We start from the raw sequence: 22,567 nt of genomic DNA on the forward strand, positions 1-22,567 counted from the left end.
TTTGGAGGATAAATTGTTTTAAGGAAATGTTGACGACGGACGATGGACGTCGGATATCTGACGACGGACGATGGACAGTCATCAATCACAACGGCTCACCCTTGAGCAATTCGACGATTATTCGAGAACAGCTTTGTCAAGTGATTGTTATATGCACTTCCGGTTTAGGAAAAATGCTCCCAAAATGTGTATTATTTAAAGAAGAAAAAAAAAGAAAAATCTCCGAAAGTAAGCATAAAAGAAACAGACAGAAAAATTGTTGATTTCAGTGCAAAATCGTTATTCATTCCGCCACCCGTAAAATATTTTTTATCACTTTTCGTTAATGAAAATAATTTCCTACCCTAAAATCAACATAAATATACCACAATAACTTGTGTTAATGGCGTCTAAAGTTCCGGTATGCTCGAACAATAACTAAAATTCGATTTGGAGTCATAAATTTGTCTAGTCTGTAAAACAAGCAACATAGTTTTAAACAATGGTCACCCAAGAACAAATAGCTTTATCACACGATCAATGTTGATGTTTTATATCATCTATATATATTATGTTTATATTTTAATTTTCGTTATCGAACGTATGCAAAATGCCATTTAACTAGATACTTTATCTTTACAGACGATATATAACATTTCCATTTTATCCAATGCAACTTCACACTTAAAGTTGCAGAATCTCACATAAAAGCAGAAAAACGTGTTTTTGTTTTCAAAATATGATCTGGTTAAGTTATGGCACATTGATTGTATAATTCACTTTTCGGGACGATTCATTTCAAACATTACGTTGCTATTTATGAATGATGTAAAACTGTGTTATAAAAACCTGTTTAAACTTAAAATGAAATCTTTAGTTTATCCTTTACTCCAATTTTCAGTGATATTATGTATTAATATTGTGTGTTTTGTAAACTTTCTATATTGTTCCTTTTTTGCCTTCCAACAATATCATATCAGCTTTTTTGGTACTGGACTTATCTTCTAAGTTCCGCCTTACTCTTTGCTGTTGTAGTCTAAAGGCTGCTGTATATTATTATACAAGTATTCATAATATTTAATATGGTTATATATACCTTCTGGGTAAATGATTGTTGCGTTGTTGAGCAAGTATTCTTCCTTTGTGTATCGAAATACGTATAACTCGTCCGTGTCTTCAACATAAATTGTAACGTAATCTGGCTTCCATTTCTCTCGTACGTCAACGTTCCCATAGGCCTTCAGATGAATCTTCTCAATCTGAAAATCGCAAATGAGTGCCTATTTTTCAACAGAGAATTAAGAGGAATGCATCTTGTAAAAGATTACATATAGCATAAGTTATGCAGTAATTAAAAAGGTAATAGAATTGAACGTTTAGTAAAACATATTGCAATCTGACATTGGTTTTGTTTCTTGTAACTCATTCAATTTAATTCGAACATCGTTAAATTTGAAGTTGATGACGGCATACCAAAATAAACTGCTTTTATGGGAGGCACTGTGGCCACTTTTAGTAACTCCCTATATGTCAAACACAGTTAAATTATGTTATTTTTCCTATTATGAGAAATTGTTTTGTAATTTCAATGTACCACCAAAAAGCATTAAGTGAATTCAATTTAGGGCAAAAATTCTTCGGTCGTTTATGCATTGAGCTGACGGAGTCTTGTAGTCGTCTTAAGTGTGCATCGTCAACGTCTTGGTGTGATCGAGAAAAAAAAAACGTTTGCACATTTTAACAAACTTTGTTGAATTTTTTTTTCAACAATATTTTTTCCGAAACATTTTCTCATTTTACATTATTGACTCTGCTCAACACTATTACGCCTATAGGGTAATATGTCAGTTTTTGAATATTGGTTTCGGATGAAATCATTTCTTTGCGGGTCGAAAACAATTAAGTTATGTTAAGCCTCAAACAAGTAATTAAACTTTAAAACGTTTCGTGCTTATACCATATATTTCCATGTGTGATATTGTAAGGTATTGGCATTTTTACTTGAAGTAACAGTAGCAGCAAAAATGCTCATTGGTGGCGTTAAAGTGTCACATGTTATGTGTACCTTTAAATTATAAAATGCAAAGGCCTAACTGCTAAAAGTTTTATGTGCATCTATAAATGAACCATAAACAAATATAAAACATTACGGAGACAACTTCTATGACTTAAGCATGAACTATTACACTCGTTATTAAAATTGTGTATGCATATTCTTGATTTTTAGCTTCATATGAAGTTAATGACTCCCTTTTTGTACATATTGATAATAAGTGGAAAATTTAGTGATTGTCACATGTGTGATTGCATATAATAAGATAAATACTTTCGATTTTTATAATGTTAATGATGCTTAATATATTATTGGTGTAACTGTTCTAACGTATTGCTACTATAAACATAGTATTTATTTAGTGAATATTCATTTGTGTCAGCTTAAGACGGCAATATTTCGTCAAATTAGCAAAAGCCACTTGTGAAATATAAAAACTGGTATACACGAGGTTAAATATATCATTATAGTATAACCTGTTCAATAGTATTGATTGAAAATCTCGTTTCCGATATTCGTCCACCAGAAAAACCACCCCAAATAGGTATCCACGTGGTTTCTGCCTGTCTTCCTTGAATTTTTACACGAACATTCTGTCTTGTCCCACCCCAAGGGTCTTTATCAAAATCGATGGTTTTTACACGGATTCTGTACGTTGACGTTGATTCTGTAAAATTGTTCGATGATATGTATACAGGAATCCAAATATTATATGATTAATTATTGGCGTGACCATAGAAAGTATATGTCATTCTTGTTATTGTTCATGTTCTTAATATTCAGGTAAATATTAAGATATAATTTAATAGATATTTTCTACAGCAATGAAGAGCAAAACATCCATGCAATACGCTTACCGGTATTACATAAATGAATCAAGTATATAATATGCACTTACAATTTCTATCAAAATAATAATGTCACAAACAAAAAAACATTACAGCTTCGTCTATATTTTGGCAACAACGAGCCTATCAATTATCAACTATCAATTCAGTTTCATGTCTTAAAGTATATCATAGTGTTGTTATGTCCTTAAATAAAGTTGTTGATTTGCAACAGCTAGTCCTATCAATTTATTACCATGTGAACAAGTATTTTGCAGTGTTGCAACAAATATTCGAAACAAATACTCTACCATGTCTACCAGTAATTTAGATTGATGCAACAGCAAGTCATATTAATTCATTATCATATATACATGTATTTTACATTATGTAACACTTAGACTTATAAATACAGTATCATGTCTCTAACGATATTGCAGCGTTGTAACTGCTAGTCCTTTCAATTCAGCACCATCGCTTTAAGACATTTTAGACACCACTGAGGGCCATATGACATTATAAGTACCGGCCAGTCAGCCCCCGAAGTTGTATATGCTAATTGCCCAAAGTGTTATATTCCTTATATTATACCGAACACTTAATATTTCCATTAACTTTATTTAAAGCGCTTTTGAAGCAGCGCTCACCATTTATGTGACGCCAGCGATCCATATTTTGGCGAGGTCCGGACCGGCCAAAAATATTATATGGTCCGCTGACGTCATTAAAAATGGAATTTCATTACAATAAAGTGATATACGGATCAACTGTATACGCACAAAGAAGTGACGTACTTAATATGCAAGGTATTATATACATGTATGCAGTGCAACAATTACTATTACTTATTCGTTTGTAATAATGATTAAAATACATCAATTCGTACGATTCGTACAATGCCCATTGTATCACATGCGCCATTATATGTAAGCAGTATTGTATACTACGCATACTTCTTTGATTGCAGACGACATTAATCGTCCACCCAGACGCCGTGCACTTCGTAGATGAAGAGTTTGGAATATATCCTTCCGCACATTTAGATGAATCAAGGTAGAGTGTTTGGCCGCCTACGTAAAATGGGTGTACATTTCTTAAGCCAGCAGGCGGACTACAGACAACTGAAAATAAATGTCAAATCCATCTCTTTTTTTAAACCAATGATTATTCCTTTGTCAAAATGCATTAAGGCATATACCTAATATTACGTCTATTGTGTTACATTGGGAAATTGTATATCTGAGATGCTATTAATTCAGTACCATCTCTATATGTAAAGTTCAATGTTGCAATAAATATTACTATTGCATCTGTAATAAGGATTAAAATACAACAATTTGTATGTATACACATTGTTCATAGTATCACAAGCGCCATTATATGTTATTTTAATTATACACAACGCATATTACTTTGACTGCATACGGCATTAATCGTCCACCCCGTCGCCGTGCACTTCGTAGATGAAGAGTTTGGAATGTAACCTTCCGCACAGTTAGATGAATCGAGGTAGAGTGTGTGGCCGTCTACGTAAAATGGGTTTACATTTCTTAAGCCAGCAGGTGGACTACAGGAAGCTGAAAATATATGTCAAACCCATCTCTGTTTTAAAACATTAAGCATTCCTTTATCATAGTTCATTAAGGAATATATCTAATGTTACGTCTATTGTATTTCCGTGGGAACAATTGTATATCTGAGATAAACAAACTTGAACTCACAGATGGTATAGTATGGATATATAATCAGAAGAACAGCTTTAGTTATTTAGTTATTTCATCAGTTCCTATCTAGCTGAATTTTATCCTACAGATACATTCTCGAAATCACACTGCAATATATCCTTAAATAAAATTACTATATTGAATTTGGTAATACCTGTGTACAAGGCACATTTTTGTAAAATTGTGTGATTAAACAACAAAAGAGTCGCCTGGTAATGATTATCAAATAGGTAAATTTATAAGACATCCATATACTATGAATACATTATGTTGGTGTCAATTTAATTGAATCTTCGTTGTTAGGGTGACGACAAGAAATAGACAAGAGTCGGATGATGTTGCTAAAATACTCGTGAAAACAATATAACAATTTGTTCTATGCTTTCCAAGGAAACTGATATTTCACTCTGTGAAACAGTGAAAATATCAAATTATATTATTTTTTCTTTAATGCTTTTCGATGAAATGTGGAGTCAATTTGAAATTTTCACTGTAATACAACTTTCAAAAATACTTTTTAAATCCAGTGTAGTTACTTTCCCTTCCTTAAAACAGAACACTTTACTTTGGACCAGAAAATGTTTGCAAATGAAATACTTAATTAAAAAAATGTTACAAAAAGTTAATGATATTTAAAGATATATTTGGAAATTAACAACTACCGTTTATTAGAAAAAGGGTTATCCCGTTGTTCAAACGTTTTCTTGATCATGAAGCTAAATGTTCGAACATTTGCTTTCATACCAAACAAATTACAGACGAAAACAACTTTTCGAACATAAATAGAATGTTATATCACCGTTCAAAAATATTTGGAACTGTTTGTCGTTGTAATACGTAATACGAACTTCACGGAAAATCCACTCAACAATTTCAGATTTACCGACTGATTACCACACCCACGCCTCAAAATTTGTCAACAAACTAGCGCAGTCCTCATCATTACCTAGAAATCGATCTGTCTTCAAGCAAAACAGACTAGTCTCTGACAGTAAGATGACTGAATGTCCATGTATCATGAAACACACATTTAAACTAAGAAAAATGTTTTATATCCAATGAGTATCCGCATTTGTTTTGCTAACACATTCGATCTTTCAAATTTTCATTCAATAAATGGCAGCGTAGTAATTTGGTTTTGTATTCATGCCCGGCTTAAAGTAAAAGCGTTTTCGTTATTCATTTTTTTGGAACATAGATGCACTAATAAAGCTTCATTGATTATTGTTCATAAAATATATGTACTAAAGAAGAGAAAACAATAAACTTTAAAAAGAATAGCAGAGAACATTTTCTCAACACTTTATATCGTGATCATAGAAAGACTATATTTTCATTCGTGGCTTTGTGAAAATATGTTTTTCTATAACACTAAATGCTTTCTTTTTTCAGATAAAGAGCATTTGGAATTGAGGAGCCTTACCGACTCGATGAAGAAGGATGCTGGTATTGTCAATTTCACTCAAATTGTGTATAAAATTGTAATATGCACTTCTGGAAACATCTTCAATAAGTACGGATTCCAGTTTCCAACCATCAAACCTGCTGTGAAGGGCCTTCACACCGATTTGAATTTTGTTGATCTGAAATTTTAGTTTAATATTTTGTGGTTTCATATGTTAAAAAAGTGATTGTAAAATGTCGAGATTTACGCAACTTACAAACAATATTTGAGGCCTCCTTTTTAGCAAATATTTTTCTTGCTTTCAGTTTGATGTTAAAAATATTATCGGCATTTTTAAACACTGTAAAAAAATAAAAAGGTAACTTAAATCATTTTTGTTTAAAGAATACCTACCTCTCCGACATCAACAAAATCGCCAACTATAATATCCTTATAACCAGCCTCAAACTTTCCATCTAAGATGATTTTGCCGCTGCTCCCTTTTGAACCGTACATATACAAGTATACCTCTCCATCTGTGCCCTCACCCGTCCACCATTTGATGTCAGCAGTTTTTACAGTTATACGGTACCTTGCTCCTAAAATGGCGAATATCATCGCAATAATAAGTCAAACATGCAAAACATGTGAACGACAAAACATACAGACGATGAATAAAGATATATCATGGCAACGGCAGTATCGGAAGTGTCCACTGTTAAAAGAGATAATTCTTTAAAAGCACATAGCTTGAATATATTCAATTTAAATGCACTCATTATAAAATACATTGAACTATATTACCATGTCTATGAAAAATAAAATGCCGTCGGCTTTATCTTTCCTTCTTAAAAACTTGCTGAATGTATTTCCAAATCGGTATTAGCTCCTTAAAGCCTATAACGTTTTTCCTTACCATCGTCACAAACCAGGGTATAATCTGAGAGCACACCATCTGTACAATTAACTATCTTATGAATAGGTCTTGTTGGCGGACTAATTTCTTCTCCATCATCGTCATCGTAATTAAGGTAGTAACCTTCGTAGTAATCCTTACATTCCTTCTCCGCTCTAGCCTGTTTGCCATTAGGTATCTACAACAATAGAAAATACAATTATTACTACATTACTACACACGATGATTTGTTTCACATCATTTATATATTATTAAATATATTTTGCATTTTGGCTATGAATGTTATATCATTTAATGCAAAATAAGAGTTATGTTATGTTATGATATGTTATGATACATCGTCCAAAAAGACCAACTATACTGCGCTATGGGCATGTAGGCAGTTTAGTGTGTCGGTATTTGATTGTTCGTATACACGTCTAGGGTTGCCCCCCCCCCCCTCAGAATGATTTATTTTACCGAACGTCCCAAGGCGGCAACACCATCATTTAGTGGTATTAACGAAATTTTGCATTTTGTCACTGAGGTTTGTTGGACTTTGTTTCTTTTGCCTTTGAACAAGTTCATAATCGTTGATTGATGCCTGGTCCCAATATCACAAATCTTGGCGCACGTGAGTTGGGTTAAGGGTCACCAAGCCGGCCAAGTGTTGTATAATGTTGTAGTAACTTGTATGTCAATCATTGTAATATAAATAAGTTTGAACTTATATCGCAAATAAAATCTTAATTTCAACTCATTTTTTACGAAAGATCAGATCATAGCATGGTTATATGTAAACCTTTGTCATTGTCTTAAAGACCAGTTATTCTTAGGCAAGAAATATACTTGAGCAATTGTTAAAAACAATAAATTGTACTTTTGGCTGTAAACTTTTTTTTCAGAATCTCGACCAATGTTTTAATTCATCACTTTCTATGAGTGAATGTACATTTAAAACGTGTAAAACGATAAACGAGATTGAGATTGCACTGAAGTATTTTCTATATATTGGAGCATCGACCTCTCCTTTAGTCTCCATGATTATATTATTGCTATCACGTGGTGGCCATTGTGCCTAACTGTTCATAACATATATTTAGAAACCATTATATTCGAATTAATAACCCTTAAGTTTATTGCTGTTGAATCAGTAAATGGACCTTTATGTAGATCATAGAAATACTCTTTTAAACTATGATCAAAGTCTTAATATTCCAGAACATCCCTAGTCACACGACGAAACTAACTTAACTACATGGCACGCTCGTTTATGAGTTTAACTCGTTAAGCAATCCCCTTACCTTCGTCCCCTCTTTTAATTTCTCGCCGGAAAGTGTCACAAAGTGTACATCGGTGGTCTCAGGTATGGTGCAGTTAAGCACGCCTAGATGAAACACATTTTATATTCAACCAAAACGTTTTTGTAGACAGTTTGAAGGTGATTGATAGAATAAAGCACACGGATATGGATAACCGAAACATGTATCATAACGTGTGTATGATCTTAGTTATATGCGTGACATGCTTGTATCAAATAAAGAATTAGAATGACGTAAATGTATTAACTTGGATATTTTGCATTCCGATTTATTGAATTTTTACAGCTTACTTGGTTTCTTCTTAGGATCCATGTTTTCTTGTTGATCTTTACTGTCTTGTGATAGTTCACATTTTTTGTTTCCTATCGTACCGTTTTTGCATGTCAGATTGAAGTGTGCGTCATTGCTATCATCATCAAGGTAGTCAAGATATAAATAATAGTCATCGACCTCACTGTTTTGGACACTGTATCCTTCATGGCAAGTAACCGTGATCTGAAATGATAATCAGACATTTCAGGTGTCCAACACGCAAATATGTAAATTATGGATGCAAGGTGACCCCATGTTAGTATTGTATAATTTGAAAGGGTTATGTGTGCATAAAAAGAACGTGTTAATAACATAATTTAAAGAAAAAAGTTAAACAACTATTTCTGTTTGTTCTTTGCTTGAAAAATATGTCGTTCACGTCCGATTTCATTTTGAGCAAAAGAACAAGTATGCAAACTGAAATAACTTTATGAATTATGTAATTTATTTTACCAGTACACTCAAGCAGTAATCAGAAATAATACCTTTCAAATGCTACTTTAACTGTATGTGGACATCAGACATCTGCATTTAAAAATATGGTTAATGGAGCTATCAGAGAGAGAGCCTATATGTGGGCCAGATACCTTATTCAATAATTGCCACCATAATTTTTACGTATTATAAATGCAACTGGCTTTTATATTTGATATGGGAAATGGAACATATTTGTGTAAATAATAATGGTTTTGTACAGTAATAACTACTACTACTACTATTACTGCTACTACTACTACTACTACTAATAATAATAATAATATTCCAATTAAAACTACATGGACCAGACAAGAAAGGCTTAACAATCTACTAACCTAACAGTGTTTACCCTACATTGTAAGCTAATCAGGGGCGCTAGAGTTATTCACACAGAATTACTTAATAAACTCTATTTTATACGCACAAAGCAGTACAAAAGTATAAAGTTATTTTCACTTACGTTTTCTCCGTGCTTCAGCTTATCTGTATGTTTGCCATTTGTTCGTGTGATGTTCGCATTTGGTATATCTGGGATGGCACATCCTAAAAAGAGTACAACAACGCAATTAGTACTTGAAAACATAAATGGAATTATTATAACACCACATAATTAATCATTGTACGTCAAATGTCAAAATGATAGTAAATACAGGTCTTTTTAACAAAGAAGAGTTTTTGCACCAACATTTCATCATCTCCAAATGATAAATAATATCATCACATGGTTATACTTTGTGTATGGTTGAAAATAACCATCGCGTATTTTTGTCTGTAATTTATATGGATACTTCTGCCAAAATGTCAAATGTATAAAGTATACAAAATAGAAGGTATTAAATTGGCTATATTTTGTAAGTTCCTTTTACCTAATGTCAAATAGTCATTCTCCTTTAAAACAATACGACTTATTTGTCTTAGTATTTCCTATTATAGGAAACTGTATGTAACATATGTCTACATTGTTTATATATATATGTTTAATTAATTATTTGTTAAAGTGTTATTGTTCTGATCACATGGTTGTAATAACCCATGATCTAAAGAAAGCTTGTTACGTTATCACTCCGCATGATTGTAAACAATTCAAGTTGAGACAATACTGGCTTATTCGGTAATATTACAGCAAGTGATACGTTAATTTCACATGTGTTATATATCATAAACAAATATTTGAATAAATCAGTATTTTTCATTCAAATCATAAGAGGAAAACGTGATTTTGTTTCTCTTGATTTTATGAAAACAAGCTTTAAAACCATCTACACCTTCTGTATATAAGCAGCTAACTGACATCATGAACATATTACATAATTAATAACGAGGGCGTCATCTAACTGGGTGTGACGTCATCATTTAAAAGACAGGAACAAATAAACGTTTTGTGTTTATCTTGTGATTCTGACTAGAGACAATCTCAGTATTCTTTCTACTTATAAACGAAATTAAAATAATCGGTTTTAAATTCTTCGGGTACTTTCTGCAAAACATCTAGTGCGAGAAATGGCATTGCTTTGTCAGCTTTTCTTCAGCGCATGTGCAACCGGTAGGTAATTTTCTTATGTATTATCGGAATTTTTTATGTACAATTAATAATCATATGACACACATGTTCATTCAACTTGTCCAGGAAATGTGTTGGAGCATACCTAAATTGTTATAAACCATATGCCCGTATTTGAAAAGTCTTTCTTATGTTTTATGCAATATGCATTTTACGAGTTCAGAGCGAAGGGGTGTATTGTAACCCTCCCGTACGAAATAGGTATTATACAGAAGCCATCTTTCAAGCATTTTAATTATTCTAAACGCCAATGTTTAGTGAGAAAACGGCTGATTTTAACCAGAAAAACGTAACAAGTTTATACACCATCTTAGTCTCTGAATGGTTTTCCTTATGCTTCGATATTTAAACAAATGCAATTTCTGGGAAACCAACAGTTATTTGTACCATTGGGTGTATTCGAATATGCCTAGATACGTTGCTGACTATGAATCACGTGCACATTCAGTACCTTGTACACAGACTGGGAATGGTTCTCTTGATTTCCAGTCACCATTCCTGCATGTTCTGACGTCGTCCGAGGACACTATTAAACTAGTACCGTTTTCACATTCGACATGGACCTGTGTTATAACAAAATAAATAAAAAAACAGTTAGTAGGGTGTTTAAGCTGCTCACTCACAGATTGACAGTTTTGGCCATTATTTTTTTTTTGTCTCAGAAACAGCTTTTTTGCATCAATGTCTTCACTCTAGACATAAACCTCACTATAGTTTCAATTGTCTTGAAAACTGTCGAAAATATCATTTCTCTAAAACCGTTATTAACCTTCTTTACCATAGAACATTAATTTGGAACATAAATATGGAAACAATCTGCGATCTGCTCATTTATAAGCAGTTTTATATCACTTTTTTCCTAGCATTTTCACTGATTTGGCTCATCACAAGACAGAAAATGGAACAAATGGCAATTCTGTCAATCTGTGAGTGCAGTTGTGAAAATACATATTATTTTCGTTTCATCTTGTTTATAGTAAAGTGTGTACATTTTACTATTATCCTAATAAACTTAAATTAACACGGCACCTTGTTATTGGACCGATTTGTATGCAAGTGGCAGGATAAATTATGATAGGACGCTTTTCTGGTGACCTGTATCACGTCGAGTTCGGTGTGTAAACACGTATCCGCCTCGACCTGCGGTCTCGACGGAAACATGTTTACTCACCGAACAAGACGAGATGCAGGTCACCAGAAAATCGTTTTATCGTTATATTTCATTTTTTATATACCTGCCTATAAAATTATTTTTCGGTTTCAATTTGATTTAAATTTACCGCCATCTGTATAATGCGCGTATGAATTCTTATGTGTTACGTAGTTTTTTGTAATGAATTCTAAGGAATTTTTCCTTCTTCTTTGTATTGGCGAGATGCCCATATTTATGATTTATAAACATGGATTATGCAACATTTTATGAACTTCGAAATGGCAAACAACTAGTCCACTGAACTTAAGTAGCTGTCTAGATAGTTTGGAAGTTTAACGCTGCTTCGTGCTTATTCGCGTGGTTCTTTGAAGAACATGAGAACCATGTTCCTGAATATTTACATGCAGCTGGAGAGTTAGTAAAGTTAAATAATTTTATGTAATTAAAAGTTGACAGGTTTTATCAGGTTTTTTTTGGTGACGCTATTTTGAGCAACGCGAAAGTAGTTCCGAGGTTTCACACGGTACTTGCATGATACGGTATCAGAAAACGACAGTATCATAATACAGATTCTCAATCTCAGTGCTGTATTTTCACTGTTGGATATGGAATAGGAATTTGATAGGCATAAAATAAATGAAAAATAATGCATGGGTTATATCACTCCTGCGCCGTATGTTATGTTATAAACTGCATTATTATAATATACAACCAATTATACAACCCACAAACATCGTGGTAATGAGCTATTTAAGTCGATAATTACAATGACTTTTCCAGACCAATGAGAATATATGCTTTCTCTCAGAACTGAACATGTTGACTTTTGGTTTGTAAACGTTTTATATATCCACCCTACATCCATCTATTCCGAGAATACGTTTATTTGTGGTTCAAAAAGCTATAATGGAGCTATCAGAGGACTAGCCTATTAATGGTTAAGATACCTTAGTGGAGCTATGGAGAACTAGGTTATTTGTGGTTCATATACCGTAAAGGAGCTATGGAGAACTAGGTTATTTGTGGTTATAGATACCTTAATGGGGATATCGAATAACTAGCTTTTTTGTGGTTTAGATACCTGAGTGAAGTTTTCAGAGAACAAGCTTATTTTTGGTTCAGATACCTGAATGGAGCTATTAGAGAACTAGCTTATTGTGGTTCAGATAACTAAATGTTTCTATCAGAGAACTAGCTTATCGGAGGTTCAGATACCTGTATGAAGATATCATCCATCGATCTATATATCTATCGATCTGTTACGTTAAAGCCTTGTTCGCAAATATGTTAACAATAATTAATATTATCTTGACTAAACTTATATTTACTGACCCCCCCCCCAAAAAAAAAAACAAAAAAAACAACAACAACAACAACAACAAAAAACACACACACGCACACTCACACGCACACACACACACACACACACACACACAAAAACGGATGTTATTCCATCATGCATTATATAATATATTCAGCATTTCTACAACATACCTTGCTTTCATGTAATATTGTGGCTCCGATATGCTTTTCTCCGTTGACATAATATAAGGCATATGGATCACGTGGAAGCGAACAGTTCAACGCTGAAACGGAAATTGTTCAGCCAATAAAGACGATTCGTATTATTATATTGAAGAAATATCAGTGAATTTTCTTTTCTTTTCGTCTGCTATGATTACTATGGTCGTGTATTATTTATCTATGTGCCATCAATGTACATATTATCAAGAATTACGTACATGGTCAATAACTAAGCCATTCGTTCCATAAAAAGGGTTATTATGCTTTTCAAAATAATTAAAGAACCACGTTTTAATGGTTATATCTTGTCTGAAAACATAGATTATCATATTATTATAAACACTTATTGTTTATATTGTTATAATTTTAAAATAAACAACACGTAATAAATTCTCGCGAATGTCGTTAACTTTGTTTGGCGAAATCAGTGAACGACAAATATATTATATTGATATCATTACTATAAACTCAAATTATTCTGGGCTCATCAATCTCCAAATGCCGAGCAAGATTTAACGTATCTGTCGATTTTAATTTTGATTTCAGTAGATCAATCTAGCGGCGGTCTTACTACCGATTCTTTTATTCAGTTCCACTGGCTCCATCTGGCGGCGGTCTATCTACATATTCTCATTTTGATTCCCGGAACTCCTTCTAGCGGCAGCCTTACTTCTGATCCTAATTTTGGTTTCAGACGCTTCTTCAAGATACAGCCGCACTACTGATTCTAATTTTGCTTTGAGTAACTCCTTCTGGCTGCATCCTGACTACTGATTCTAAATTTGATTTCAGTAGCTTCTTTTAGCGGCGACCTCACTATTGATTCTAATTTTGATTTCAGAATCTTCTTTCAGCGGCGGCCTCACTACTGATTCTAATTTTTATTTCAGTAGCTTCTTTTAGCGGCGGCCTCACTACTGATTCTTATTTTTGTTTCAGTAGCCCCTTCTAGCGGCGGCCTAACTTCTGTTTCTTATTTCAGTTTCAGTAACTCCTTCTAGCGGCGGCCTAACTATTCATGCTTATTTTGGTTTCAGTAGCTCCTTCAAGCGGCGGCCTAACTTCTCATGCTATTTTTTGTACTTAGGAGCTTGAATGAATAGTATGTGTAGGAAATGAAAAGTGATTTTTTTTACAAAAATTGTTCATCTGATGGGCCAGAAGAAATCACAAACAGTAGATGTAAAAGGCAGACACAAACAATATAATTCTTAACACTTAATTCTATTTTGCGGGTTAACCACTCCATAGTTTAGCATCAAATATCATTGGGCAGCTGATTCGATATTCTATGTAATCCTGCTTAAGATTTTATTTTACAAGTTTTCTTACCTGAACCCTGGTGGCATGTGCCCATTTAATGGCTTTAATATGTGTTGTTGATTTTTTTGCAAAGAATCACTCACTGGCCGCTATGTTACAAAACAGGTTGAATGGCATGATACAAGACGTAAGCAAAAGCCAAAATCTACACAAAACAGTGTTTATAATACAATATCACTAGCAAGACCTTTTGGAAAATACATGCATGTGAATGAAACAAATGGTATATTACTAAAAAATACGAAACCTACCTTTTTTATTTTTTCAGACATGTCACAGGAACAATCCATATTATTTATTTTTGTATTGTCAGAGCACGTAAATAGATCAATAACATTTGTTTCCCTCTTCCCTTACCAGAATGGCTGCAATTTACTAATTTTCCACTAAATGCCTGTGATTATATTATAGGAGGTCTGTTGTAAAACAACATATACGTAAGGCTGGTTTAAGATGCTAATTTGAGCTTAAAAATGTCTCCTTTTGCCCTATAATGGCTGTATTATGACATTTAGGGGAACACTTTATGTTTATATATATATATATATACATTTTTATAGTCATTAATTAATTTATTAATTACATAATTCATTCATTCATTCATTCATTCATTCATTCATTCATTCATTCATTCATTCATTCATTCATTCATTCATTCATTCATTCATTCATTCATTCATTCATTATTCATTCATTCATTCAATCATTCATTCATCATTCATTCATTCATTCATTCATTCATTCATTCATTCATTCATTCATTCATTCATTCATTCATTCATTCATTCATTCATTTAACCTTTTATTTTACTCTTTAGGCTGATGAGCCGTATATTTACCTTTTCTACATGATGGTATGGACGGTATTTTTCCGGATGCACATGTCATAATAAAGGAACCTTCCTCAATGAACTTCTTGTTATCATAAAAAATGAATTCGTCTTCGCATGATACTGACACCTTAAACAAATGCGTAAAATTTAGAAATATAAGTTACTATTTTCTATAAAGAAACATCTACAGTAATTTAAGATTCAAATGTTTACACAACAACGCCTGGGCATAGGTCATTGGTGTTAGACTTTTACTCATATACATCATCGTTAATACGCGTGGCATACTTTTTCTCCTCTTATATCGGTTGTTCAACTCGTTTAAGGCATCTGACCCTTCAATATGTTAGTAACCAAATATTTTTATGGTATCATTTGAAATGTGGTTTTCTTTGTAGTAAAGAACATGTAAGACATTTACCGAAAATGTTTTAACAAACTTGTCTGTTTGTTCTTCAAAGAACGCATATAATGTCATTTTACGTCCGACCTTAGTTGAAATAAAGAGCAAATATGCAAACTGTAATAACCTATTAAAGGTACATCTGAGTGCTTGTAGTTATCAGAAAATGAGAAAACATTCAAATGATATAAAAATAGTATCGGGCCACCAAGCATAAACATTTTACATTATAGTTAATTTAGCTATCAGTGAGAAGCTAATTTGTGGTTAAGATACATAAATTGAGCTATCAGATAACTTGCTTTTTTGTGGTTGAACTATCTGATTGGAGCTATCAGAGAACTAGCTTAATTGTGGTTCAGATTCCTTAATGGAGCTATCAGAAATTCAGTCTCATTGTGGTTAAAAAAACTTTAATAGAGTCTTCGGAGAACTAGATAATTTGTGGTGTAGATACCTTAAAGGAGCTTTAAGAGAATAAACTTAATAATGGTTCGGATACCTGAATCAGCTATAAGAGAACAAGCTTATTTAAGGTTAAAATACATGAATGGGATATCGAAGAATTTGCTTTTTTGTGGTTCAGATATTTTCATTTACCTATCGGAGAACTAGGTTATTTATGGTTCAGATACCTTAAAGGAGCATTCAGAGAGCTAGGTTTATTTGTGGTTCAGTTACCTTAATGAAGCTATCAGAGAACAAGCCTTTTTAAGTTTAAGATACCTGAAGGTAAGTATCAGATAATTATTTTTTTTGTGGTTCAGACACCTTAATGGAGTTTTCAGAGAACTAGAATGGAAACTACATGGACCAGCTCAGTAGACAAACATCTAATACAGATCCTGTTAAAACGGCACAATGAAAGGCTTAATCAGCCTCTTACACAACGTACAAAGCAGTACAAAAGTATTCAGTTATTTTCACTTACGTTTTCTCCGTGCTTCAGCTTATCTGGATGTGTGCCATTTGAGCGGGTGGTGGTGGCATTTGATATATCTGGGATTGTACATCCTGAAAGGTGCAACACAACGCAAATAGTAAATGAAATAATGGGATTATATTGACATCACCTTATCAAGGTAGGACTCCTGTTGAAAAACTTTTTACATGGTTTAAATAATAATTAAACTTTTAGTATTTTATTAGGTGGAAATCAGCCTTTTTAACAAAAACGTACTTTCACCGGATCTTCATCATCAACAGATGATCATATTTACTCGTACAGAATAAAACAGTTTGTATATGTAACTTTGTTAATCGTTCTTTTCAATTCTGTAATAAACATTTCAAAGTTTAAATGATTAACTGGCTGATAAAATACAAAGGAATAGAAACTTACTCTCGACGCAATGGTACATTTTATCAAACTTCCCTTTCAGACACTGTATTTCTGAATTAGAATCCTCATCGTTTCCGACTATATCGTAATCTCCATCATCACAAACGACGTTCACTTTATTTCCATGCGCGACTTCGCTTTCTACTTCCTTTCCATTTATGCTAATAAAATGTCGACCATTTTCCTCATTTAAACCACATGGATCTGAAAATAAAGTGATTAAAAGACCATATTTTAACACACAAATGTAGCCGATTTGACATGCTAGATATTTGCACAATAGATGTTTTCAAATTAGACTACGCATTTATTTGATAATACCAGCCCAGTTATCAACAATTTAAACAAAAAATATGCCTATCATAAACTAAATCAGGCACAAAACGTCACAAAAAAAAAACCATGGAAATGTAATGCATGCTTTTATCTACATGTCTTTAATTCAACATGTATTTACAACTCTGAAATCAATCACAATAAACCAGTTAAAAAAAGTTGTGTAATCGAGCTAAACATGAATGATTTCAATATAATCCAAAAAATACAAAAAATACATGTTTTTATCATTGTCTGTGTTTAACGAAGACACGTGTTTTGATGCTCATCTTCGGAAGGAAATCGGCATGAATTTTTTGCTTTGTATTAAAATGCATATATGATTGACTTTGATTAATTTAAAAATCTCTGCAGCCAAATTTCAGAACTTAATTATTATGTAAGCTGTAAACGTCATCTTACTAGGGCAGATGTAAATTTCAGGTCTACCTTTATGGTCTGCAGTTTTCCGATCAATATTTAATACAAATGTTATAGATGTCCTTTTTAGATGGAAACATGTCACCTTTATAAGTTAACAACCATGTCATTATCACGTTGTTAATTTTGTAAAGATCTGGACCTGTATTTATAAAACATTAACTTAAGTCATTTTATAAAGTAAAATATGTCAATAATCATATTATATAATTGCTTCATGATATCTGAAATACTTTATTTCCATTATTTTGATTCAAAATAATAGTTTTATGTTAAAAAAACCCTCTTATACCTTTTAGTTTGACTAAGAAATTACTATTTTTATGAATATTGATAGTTTTACACTAGTAAGATTACCCTGTCATCTTTAAGTACCTGTATATGTAAGAGTTATCCTCCTTGTATTATGCTTACTGTTCTTCCTGAAATATTCATCGCGTAGTCTGCAAGTCGTGAAAAATACATGTACATTACCTGGTTCACAAACTGGTAATTCCGCTCCTAATTTCCAGTTGCCATCCCAGCATCTGTTTTTGCCATTTAATGGCTTTGTTAAACTAGTACCACTTTCACACTCGACACGGTCCACCTGTTAAATACCATAATACATAAATAACAGGTAGTAGGGTTTGAAAAAAGAAGAAGACATCTTCGTTACATTTGGTTGAGGGTAAAGAGTGTACATTGTTCGTTTAATAATGGTCTGTACGTTATCATCTTTTATTTAAAATACTTGTATAAGGTCTCCGACCCACACTTATGTGACTCCATATAATTAGGTAATTAGGTATCACTTAAAGGTATTTGGATTGAATAAAAGCAAGTGTTAAACATTTACTACAAACAATAAGCAAGTATGTTTTTGGTCTTCAAATATTGCACAACATGTAATAAATTTCCAATTTTGATTTAAATAAGAATAAAAAAAACCATATATACAAACTGCAATGACTTTGCGTATGGTAAACCGTTGGTTAAATTATTTAACGTATTTAACAATATAAGTATTCAGCAAGCTACTCCCTTTCAGATGATTCACAAATAGGCATAAAACATACTATTAACATAGATGACGTTATTAAAAACAAACGAGCTTATATGTGGGTCGGGTGTCTATAGTATAGTCAAAACGTTTAGTAAGTCTCAATACTCAATACTCGTATATATCATAAAATACATCCACGGACACAGCCCACGAACATTGTTGTCATGAACTATGTCAGTCGATAGTGTCAATGACTTTTTCAGACCAATGAGAATATATGTTTGCTCTCAGTACTTAACATTTTGACTGTTTATGTTCCTATACCGATTGCTGTGCTAAAATGCTGCGTAGAATATAAAATTAAGTAACGAGGAAAAATTATGTTTGACATAAGTAATAATGAAATCTCTTCATGTGCTATTTGTATGTGTATTACTAGTAACACTTTATCATGTTAGTTGTTATATTCTTTACATCTTGGTTCATTTGACATTTTAATGGATTTATTCTAACACATACTGTTAATGACTATTTATTATTCGACATCTGTGATATTTGTTTAAATTGTTGGATGATCTTTGTAAATATATGTCTAAACATGTATAATTTTATATTTGTGTATTTTGTTTTAGTCTTTACACTTATGGAGGAAAACAAAGCATATGCATGTCTGTCTGTCCGTCCGTCCGTCCGTTCGTCCGTCCGTCCGTCCGTCCGTCTTTCTGTCTGTTTGTCTGTATTGCATGTCTGTTTGTCTGCCTACCGGCCTGACGGCTTGCCGGCCTGTAGGTCCGTCCGTCTGACCTACCGTCTGTCTGTCTGTTATTTTGCAGCAGTGTTTACAATATATCATCTTAGGAATATGATCTTTCATAAATCGTGTTTTAAGTCTTCATGCAATACATAATATCTACAAGATACCTTGTCTTTGTGTGAGATTGTGTTGTTTCCTCTATATATTTCACCGTTGACATAATATGATGCGTATGGATCGTTTGGAAGCTCACAACGTGACGCTGAAAATGGGATGTTTCGTAATTAAAGAAATTGATTTTGATTCGATAGACATCAGTGTATTCATTTTACTTTTCGTCTTCTCTGATAATGATGGTGGTATATTATTTAGTAACATGCCATCGATGTATATATCTGTTAAGTGTAACCCGCATTAACAACTAAACCAATTGTGCCACTTATAGTTCATATAAGGACCACGTTTTGTTATAAGCATATCTTAAATATAAATATAATTAGATATAACATGTACACACACAAATTTTATTTCGGTCTTATTTTAAAGCAAATAATATGTAACACTCTTAGCGTATGATTGTCCAAGCGTACGGTCAATATCCTGTGATGCGATTATATGTTTTCATTTCATTGGAGGATTTTTTATTCAATAAAACGTTCGCCTAGCTGTTCTAGTGTTGTATGTTTGTTTTCCAGAACGATCTCAAAATAAACACACTTTATTTTGGCACATTGACACAAACGTTAACGAGCCCATTCAACTCAAGCGTTAACGAGTCCTATTAACACATTGCGTGTACAAGCCCGTTGAAGAAAAAAACGTGCTTGAGCCCCTTCAACACATTCGTAGAGGAAGGCCATTTACACAAGGTGTGGACGAGCCCTTAAAAATGTGTGAACGGGTCCCTTTAACATGAACCTTGTACAATTCATTTTTACAAAAATAAAAAAGGAGCACATTTAACTCATAGCGTGAACAAGTCCTTTAACAGGCAGTTTGAACGAGTCCCTTAACACAAAGCGTGAACGAGTTCATTAACACAAAGCTTATGAGTATCTTAACACAAAGCGTGAACGTATCCCTTTTACACCAAGCAAGAACGAATCCTTTAACACAAAGCGTTAACGACTTCCTTAATTATAAAACATTAACGAGACACTTTAACACAAAGCTTGAACGAGTTTCTTTGACACTAATGTGTGTGAGTTCCTTTTACATAAAGCGTGAACGAGTTCGCTTTACATAAAACGTTTACCAGCCCCATTCAAAACAAAGTGTTAAAGTGTCTCCTTAGCAAATAACGTGAAAGAGTCCCATTGAGATTAGCGTGAATGAGTGCCTTTAACCTAATGCATGAACGAGAGTCCCTTTAATACAAATAGGTGATCGTGTCACTTCCACAAAACGCTTGAAAATTATCTGTTATAAGTAATGTGAACGAGTCATTTGATTGAAGTGTGAAAGAGTCCGTTTGACATAAATCGTGAATCAACTCATTTTATATCAATTGCAATCGTTTCCCTTAAACACAAATCATGAACGAAACCCTTTAATATAAAGTTTGAACGAGTCACTTTTGCCAAACTTTTAAACAAGCACCTTTTAAAAAAAAAATGTTGATCAAATCTCTGAACACAAAAAGTGAACGCGTCCATTTGACATCAAGCGTAAAAAGCAACCTTCATTAGAAGCGTTAACGTGTCACTTTTACATTTTTCTTGAACGAGTACCATTTACACAAAACGTGGATCACTCACTTGAAATAAAGCTTGAACGAGTATCTTAAATTAAAAAGAAGTCAACAAGTCAAGTGCCCCTTAATCACAATGAGTGAACAAGGCTCTTAAAATAAAGTGTGGACAAACCCGTGCACGAGTCTTTTTGACACAAAGCTGGAACAAGTCCCTTAACAAAAAGAGTGAACAAGTCCCTTAAACACTAAAGGTTAACGAGTCCATTTAACAATAAGCGTCAATGAATATATTTAACATAAAGCGTGAACGAGTCCATTTAACATAAAGTTTGAACGAGTCCCTTTACATAAAGCGTGAACGAGTTCATTATCAAATGGCGTGAATGAGTCCATTTGACATAAAGTTTGAACGAGTCCCTTTAACAAGCTCATTTAACGGAAAGGTTGAACAAGCCAGTGCAAAGACTCGTCCCGTCCTTCTTCATCATTAAGATGGTGTACAATATGTGCAAACTATTACTTAACGGGCATGACGTCATTATTTGGCTAGACATTTTATACTGTAAGTCAGTTAGAACATATGTAGTCAAAATTGTTTCTGTCGCTTTGCCCGCATCGCCCTTCATTATCATAAGGATGTTACACAATGCATGGTTAAGTTCAGCTTTGCTGTTCATATTATGCCATGAACGTGATTTAATATTAATAAATATAAAACATGCATACAATTTTAAGATTCCAAATTACGTATCGTTGAACTGTTGTCATGTTCTGTATAATTTCATATCTTTGAAATTGTGCTCAAATCAACTTGTCTTAAACCATTCGTATCATTAATACAATATATCACATTAGTTCTGAAACGAAAAACTAAGGCTGAAGATATTTACTCTTACAGCAGATATTGAACTTAAGTGAATGCACGTTTATGACTATGAGTGTGTTTGTTCGTGATACTTTAACAAAAAATACCTCTTGTCGTGAAATGTATGCGGTGCCATAGCGTGTCAAATACGCTTTAGACTGTAAAGCGGTTTGGTTACCTTTTTTACACGATGGTATGGATGTTATGTTCCCGCGGTAACATTTGATGCGAAATACATGTTCCTCCATGAACTCGTTTTTGCTGTTATCATACAGAAAGAATCCTTGACTGCATTGTAGTAACACCTTTAATTAATGCAATAAAATGAACAAATACATGTGACTATTTCGTATTTTTCATTTTCATAAATTAAGTTTTATCTAATAGTTAGAATTTCAACAC

The 22,567-nt window shown here is 33.1% G+C and overlaps 1 protein-coding gene across 3 annotated transcripts in view; it reads right to left on the reverse strand.

Annotated features, from left to right (window-relative positions):
* The window catches only part of LOC128222973 (uncharacterized), a 60,699-nt gene that overhangs the window by 14,173 nt on the left and 23,959 nt on the right, over positions 1-22,567 (reverse strand). For all 3 annotated transcript variants that reach the window (XM_052932173.1, XM_052932172.1, XM_052932170.1), the window contains exons 26-43: positions 22,344-22,470; positions 19,775-19,869; positions 18,343-18,457; positions 17,113-17,316; positions 16,702-16,784; positions 15,374-15,494; positions 13,182-13,273; positions 10,986-11,097; positions 9,434-9,516; positions 8,475-8,679; positions 8,167-8,249; positions 6,884-7,061; positions 6,382-6,566; positions 6,007-6,166; positions 4,272-4,436; positions 3,813-3,980; positions 2,509-2,699; positions 1,076-1,238 (exon numbers count right to left, since the gene is read on the reverse strand). In XM_052932173.1, coding sequence (XP_052788133.1) covers positions 1,076-1,238; positions 2,509-2,699; positions 3,813-3,980; positions 4,272-4,436; positions 6,007-6,166; positions 6,382-6,566; positions 6,884-7,061; positions 8,167-8,249; positions 8,475-8,679; positions 9,434-9,516; positions 10,986-11,097; positions 13,182-13,273; positions 15,374-15,494; positions 16,702-16,784; positions 17,113-17,316; positions 18,343-18,457; positions 19,775-19,869; positions 22,344-22,470 — 2,530 coding nt within the window. The remainder of the gene's footprint in view (positions 1-1,075; positions 1,239-2,508; positions 2,700-3,812; positions 3,981-4,271; positions 4,437-6,006; positions 6,167-6,381; positions 6,567-6,883; positions 7,062-8,166; positions 8,250-8,474; positions 8,680-9,433; positions 9,517-10,985; positions 11,098-13,181; positions 13,274-15,373; positions 15,495-16,701; positions 16,785-17,112; positions 17,317-18,342; positions 18,458-19,774; positions 19,870-22,343; positions 22,471-22,567) is intronic.

This window comes from Mya arenaria, chromosome 17 (assembly GCF_026914265.1).
Source record: "Mya arenaria isolate MELC-2E11 chromosome 17, ASM2691426v1".
Lineage (NCBI taxonomy): Eukaryota > Metazoa > Mollusca > Bivalvia > Myida > Myidae > Mya > Mya arenaria.